General features: G+C 40.9%; 1 protein-coding gene across 1 annotated transcript; it reads right to left on the reverse strand.

Annotated features, from left to right (window-relative positions):
* Positions 1–870: 870 nt before the first annotated feature.
* Positions 871–4,042, reverse strand: LOC122017966. Its single transcript, XM_042575699.1, has 3 exons — positions 3,552–4,042; positions 3,317–3,465; positions 871–943 (listed from the first exon to the last, which is right to left on the reverse strand). Exons 1-3 carry the CDS (start codon positions 3,710–3,712, stop codon positions 936–938), a joined length of 318 nt encoding a protein of 105 aa, XP_042431633.1. The 5' UTR covers positions 3,713–4,042; the 3' UTR covers positions 871–935.
* Positions 4,043–7,048: the final 3,006 nt, after the last annotated feature.

Consider the following 7,048-nt stretch of genomic DNA (forward strand, 5'->3'; position numbering starts at 1 on the left):
GTCAGCACGAAGCCCCGCCTAGGTTGGCGGTCGATCGGATAGCACGGCACGAAGTCGAAGCAGCGGGTCGGGGCCGAGCGTTTGATGCGAAGTCCGATTAGGTCGATGGGTGGCCGGATATGCACACGGGTCAGACGGGTGAAGGGCGACTATACGTCCAGGCGGTAAGTGGAGGTAAGTCACTAGGGGAGGTGGCCGGCTGAAGGGCGTGGAAGGAACTTAGGCGTCGATCCGACTTAGAATCATTTCAAACTCTAAGTCGAGATCTTGACTAGATTCCGGTCTCGGGAGACAAATCTAATTACTATTTTTATCTATAATTAGCTTGCAATATGTTGCAGGGTATAATTGACTCGGACTAAAGGTTTTCTTACAAGAAGGAATCTGTTGGAAAACCAAGGTCGGCGCGCTAGAGGCACCCGCGGGTCGAGCACCGGTACCGGTGGGCCGAGTACCCGGCGAGGTAGATTCTATCATCTTGGCCGTCGCCACGTCGAGGCCGTCTGGTTGCGGGTCACGTCATGGTCGCGCCCTAAAGGTCAAGGCGCCCAGAGCCTCCTATATAAGGTGGGTCAGGAGCTCTTACAACAATCGACAATCGATCTTCGGATGCTCTCACGAGCCAAAGCTCACCGACAAGTTTCTTTTTCTTTCTGTCTTCATAATTGTCGCATTTTTTTTACTAATAATTCATGTACTTTCGTTGTAATTCTCATTTCGAATTATTAGTGATTGTCCACCGAAAGCACCCTTGTGTGCGAGCCTTGGAGTAGAAGTCGACACAGGCTCCGAACCAAGTAAAAAGAACTTGTGTTAGCCTTGCTCTTTTCTTCTTATTCTTTTTCCGCTATGCTTACCTCTATCGATTCTTCACGGTCCAACAATAGACATCATCTCTATGGACCTCACTGACCAGTGTCGCTCCCGTACGATGATCAAACACCTGAAAATAGGAATCAATGAAAAGAAATGTAATAAGATTAGTAGTACAAAGTGTAGCGACAAAAATCAAATTTTTTGACATAAATGACACAAATAAAACATTGGAAAAAACTAAAGAAAAAGATGAAGTGGAGAAAGAGAAAGAATCAGTGTGTGTAATGGGTAGTCCAGAACCATCACCAATAATGACGCTATCATTCCCAGAGTAAGACTCATGCAACGAGACAGTAATGAGATCAGTGGTGATATGATGAGAGGCACCAAAATCAACCACCCATTCTAGAGAATCGGACGGAGGTGTAAAATGAACGGTAGTATGCGCAAATGGTGCACTATACACGGGACGTGGAGCACGGGGAGGAGCAGGTAGAAGAAGGGCAAGCATCGAGGCAGTCATATGACTACACTGGTGACTAGAGTGACCTTGGACACCATAAATCTGACATTGCCCAAGATAACGATTAGGACTAGACACAGTTGGATGTGCAGGAGGACGTGCAGGCAACCTAGGAGTAAACCACCACGATAGTTTGGATATCGATTACGAAAATTTTTTTTTGGAGCCACAAGAGCAGTCATTGGCGTCAAAGATGGAGATGGTGTCGAGACTTTTAACTGGGCTTCATAGCTAAGGAGCTGCTCGAATAGCTCATCAAAGGTAATAGAGAGGTCATGAACTTGTAGAGCATGTGAGATATTGCAGTAGTCTTGGCTAGCTAAGACCATTTAGGACACGAATGGAGAGCTCATCAAAGTCAACTGTGACATTCATAAGCATAAGAGCGTCAATATTTCTTTTGTTGTTCTGCATATAATCAGTGATAGATATATTATCTTTTTGAGGGATAGCAAGATTTTGATGATGAGTCATAATCCTGCCACGTAAGCGAGCAGCGTAGGTTCTCTCCAATGTCTGCCATGTGTCTCTAGATGAAGTTGATAAAAAAAATAAATTGCATAAGAGTAGGAGACATCAAACCTATAATAGCGTTGAGGAGAAGTTGATCTTGACGGAGCTAGAGAATATGATCAGGATTTGCTTGAGGGAGCGTGACGTCTATAAGCATTATCTGCGCAGGGGACAGGGACGTGAGTCATCAACAAAACCCAGTAAGTCATATCCGAATAGAATAGACGTGAACTACAAGTGCCAGACAAAGTAATTGGAGGTGGTGAGTTTCAACGGTGCCTAAACATTGACGTTGAGAACCACAAGAGCGGAAGGTGAATCAAGAGTATTTGTGAGAGATAGCCGGCGAGTGATGTCATCAGTGGCAACCATTGTAGAAGATGGTCGATGGGTATTGTGGAGAAAAGAAAAAAAAAAAAAAAAAGGTTGCTTTAAAGCTTAACACTTTAATACCATGTTAACGATAGAATTCACACACTTTATTAATGATAACATGTAATATATAAATACTATGACAAATGAAAAATAAGAAAACACATAAAATAGGAAAAATATTAACTATAAAAAATAAATAAATATTTTCTAATAATAATTATTTTTTAATAATTAAGAAATAAATAAGTATTTTTTTAATAATAATGATTTTCTAATAATTAGAAAATAAATAAATATGTACTAATAATAATTATTTCATAATAAGAAGCACTCGATAAAAAGCTCGTATGAGTTACGAGTAACCTTAGTATATCTCGTATATAAGGGTAATAATAGAGGCTAATTTGAAAGGTTTCATTATTAAAATATTTGATAATATTTTATATATTTTATAAAAATGTAAACTATATTACGTTTATTCTAAACGAGTGGTCAGCGTACAACCAACCACCCTTTATGATTTATTTTTTTGATTCAAGACACTCATGGTGGTAAAAAGGTGAATACGCTCGCCCCCAGCGCCCCCGTCAACCCATCCCAGGGTCAACACGGAGAAGGTAAATCACGGGTGGCTATTAGCCTTTGGAATAGTGACTAGCACATAAGAGAGGTATTTACCTCGACTTTACCAAGAAAGGTGTGCGTTGACATTAAATCTACATTTCTTACTTAAATATGTCTTTGACATTGACTTGTACACTAGAGTTAGATCAGTTAATTTTCATTTTTTTTAACATCAAAATCCATTTACGGAGGTCTTGTCATATAATTAATAAATATTGTCTATTTATTGATGGACTTAGAGAGCTTTAATTATATTTATTTTAGTTCATATAGATTTTTGGGATTATAAGGAGTTCAAATATATTATCCATTATTTATTTCGACTTCTCGGGATGTTAAAATATAATAAATAAGAATTACCAAAATTTTCTACTGATTTCATATCATGCCCAACTAGGGAATTATATGATTCTATATCAGTTCAAATAAACTATCTGATCCTGTCGGGAAGCTGAGAAGACGAACCTGTCGGAATGACGTGTCTGGAAGGTTGACAGCATCTCGATGACCCGGAGGGTGAGCTGTCTTCTGTGTTGACCGAATCGCCAAAAGTCCTCTGGCCCATAATCCCTACAGTCAGCGACCGGGTCGTCCCGGTCTCTGGTACCTCGGTGCTTGAGGCGAATCCCAAAAATATATAAGCAGTCGAATACTAATAACATAATAGTGAAATGAATGCAGGAAAGGTACGGTAACGTACCCTGGCCCCGAGGGGGCGCCCTCGGATGGATGGGTGAACTGATCGCGCTGCTGATCGAGTCGTCGCGACCCTGACAAGTGGATGGATGTGAACCTGCTGAGGAACCATATCTGAGGGTGACGACACGGAATCCGATGAAGCCTGGATCCGGAAAGTGGCATGTAGGCCGGGATATGACAATGGCTCGCAGGCCGATACGCGGCACACAGGCCGGATAGTACAAATAACTCACAAGCATAATAATAGTGCGAAGAATGAAATACCACGACTCGATGGCCGAAACCACATCGGCTCGCAGGCCGAACATCATCTTAGCCCGAAGGCCGGAATAAACAAACCTGAGCTCGCCAGATGGCGGCTGTCCAGAGAATGACAGAGGCTGCTAAGGGAGGCAGAGGCGACACCCCACAGCAGTTGGAAGCGGCAGTGGTGGTGGGAGACGCCGCTGGCCACTGAGGGAGGCGACGTCGGTTGCCAGCGGCGACTATGGCCGTGGGTGTGAACAGTCGTGGCTCGTAGGACAGCGACAGTGGCCGGATGTTTCTACCAGCGAGAGGAGAGGTGAGGGAGAGAGGAGGCAGCCTTCCATTGACGGCATCCATGTCGGCGAGAGGAGAAGGCGATCCTATCGGGGATAGGAAAAGGCAGAGGAAATGGCCCAGAGATGAGCGCTGCTGGCGGATCTCTCCAGCGGCGGCGGCGAGAGCAGAAGCCTCTGCTTCGGTCCATGATGACGGCGACCGAGTGAACACGAGGGAGGAGATGGTGTCTTCGCTCGCGAGGGAGGGAGGCGGCTGAGATGTTACTGGGCGGCGTCGGTGTCGTCAGCGTTAGGGAAAGCTAGTGGCGTTGGCTCTTGCGCGAGGATGGTGGCAGGGAAGCATGACCTCCCTTTCCCTCTGTGCTGGGTTGCGGCGGAGACCAAAAAACACGAACCCGACCCCTTCACAAAGATGAACAGTGTGCTCTTTTAAAGCAAAACCCTTCATATGCCAAAAGACCAAACTACCCTCCTTCTTCCCCCTTATTCCTTTTCTGCCCTCAAGCAATATCCGTATCACAAGCCTCCCCTTCAAGTCTAGTCAAAGGAGGTGCTAGTCCGACTGACTGGACAGTCTATCACAAAGGGCTGAACTGCCCTCGATACCAAAGTCCAATTACTAAACACAATGTACACTGTCATGCAAGCGGTCGCCATAATAATGGTGTCGCATGAGATAACTGTTGGTTGCTACTCGGAAAGCCTAGAGGTTCCACTGTACAAAAATTTTGTACAAAGGTCTGAACCTTTTCCTAGCTACCATGTGTTCTTTTAAATTAAATTTTGGATTGCCTGCGGAACTTAACACATTTGATCCAAAACTTAATCTATTTGTTCTTTTAGGTTTTGACTTGGATCTCCTGTGGAACTTAACACGTTCGACCCAAGTCACCTTAAGTTATTAATTCCATTAAATATTAATTCCCAGATCTTGCGTCGGCTCAAGCACGTACGGCCTTCGATATGAGCAAGCAACCACCACTCGACTAGACAAACCTTAGAAAGCTAATATTTAATTTCCTAAAATAACTTTAGGTTAAAAAAGAACAATAACAATCAAAAGAAAAAACAAAAGAACACTATATCGAAAACAAATTCAAACTCTAGATGCCTCTTGTATTTAGTATTATTTCCAAAATAACTAGTATGACGCGGAAAGAAAATTACTAGTTATACCTTTAGAAAACCTCGATCTTCTACCAGATTCTCTTCTAACCGGGGTGTGTGGCAACGATCTTCCGAGATGAGAACCACCAAGCACCTTCTTCTTCCTTGCAAATTTCGTCCATCAAAACTTCTTCTAGGATGAAGAGGTTCGGCCACCACCACCATGCTCCAAGGCCACTTCTTCTCTCCTTCTTCTTCTTCTTCTCTAAACTTGATCCTACCACCATATGGGTCTCCACAAGAAGGATGAGGTTCGGCCATCAAAGAGAAGAAAGGAGGAGAGGATGGCCTACCACACCAAGGAAGAAAAGAGAGGAAAAATAATGAGGTTGTTAATTAAGCCTTCACCTCTCTCTTTATAATCCTGCTCGTGAAATAAGGAAATTTAAATAAAAATTTCCTTAATTTCTTTTGCCATGATAGGAAAATTTATTTAATTAAAATAATTTTTTCTCATCAACAATGTGTCCGGCCACTTTAAACCAAGCAAGGAAATTTAATTCAATCAAGAATTAAAACTTTCCTAATTTGTTTAAAATTTTATAAAAATTTCTAATAATTTTTTCATGATGGTTAATAAAAGGAAATTTTATAAATTAAAATATTTCTTTAAACATGTGGATAAAAGAAAGTTATCTTTAAAATTAAAATCTCTTCCAATCTACGAATAAGGAAAATATCTAATCTTTTCTTAATCCTTGTAGATTTATAAAGAGATATTTAATTTTAAACTCTCTTTAAATCATGAACATGATTAAAAGGAAAGTTTTACCAAAATTAAAATCAACCTTTAATCTACAAATAAGGAAAGAGATTTAACTCTTCTCTTAATCTTTGTAGAATCTTATAAAAGGAAAGATTTAAATTTTAAACTCTCTTTAAAATGTTATCCACATGAGAAAATTTTAAAAATAAAATTCTTTTTTATTTTATCGACTACCTAAGCAGTCGAGTTGTCAAGCCAGGTCCTACATTCACCAGAACCAAAACATGGTGCACGATCACTTTATCTCCGTCGCTCCCGAGGTAAAGGTGGGTATAGGTGTATAGTATTCTATAATTAAGAGGCTACGATAGGGACCAAGAGGAGGAATTGGTTTTGGTCTCGATAAAATTAAGCATCCCGTGGCGAACACCACACAATTATGCTTTATCAATAATTCATTCCACTAGAAATTATTATCGAACTACCGCCAATCCCAAATTACATTTTGGGCTCCTTCTTATTTAGTATCACATGTTTAAGATAACAATGTCCACTAATTAAGTATTTCGACAACTCACTTAATTAATATCTAGTTCAAGAGTAGTACCACTCAACTTCATGCCACATCTTCTAAGTCCAATACGAGAAACAACAATCCTTATGAGCTCCTCTTGGGACATTCTTAACCTAGATCTCTAGGACAGCTTCCTTTCATAATCAACAACACACACTATAAGTGATACCATTTCCCAACTTATCGGGCTTATTGATTCATCGAACTAAATCTCACCCATTGATAAATTAAAGAAATAAATATCAAATATACGTGCTTGTTATTATATCGATTAAGAGCACACACTCCATAATAACTAGTCTTTTATAAAATCAGATAAAAGAAACGACCTCAAACGATCCTACTCAATACACTAAGTGTACTAGTGTAATTATTATACATCAAGATAAACCGATACCTAATTACACTACGACCTTCTAATGGTTTGTCCTTTCCATTTCGTCGTGGAATACCGCTTATAATTTATAAAGGTGCGATAAGATCCTCACACCACACACCATGTTATCTAC

The sequence above is a fragment of the Zingiber officinale genome, chromosome 1A, assembly GCF_018446385.1.
Source record: "Zingiber officinale cultivar Zhangliang chromosome 1A, Zo_v1.1, whole genome shotgun sequence".
Classification (NCBI taxonomy): domain Eukaryota; kingdom Viridiplantae; phylum Streptophyta; class Magnoliopsida; order Zingiberales; family Zingiberaceae; genus Zingiber; species Zingiber officinale.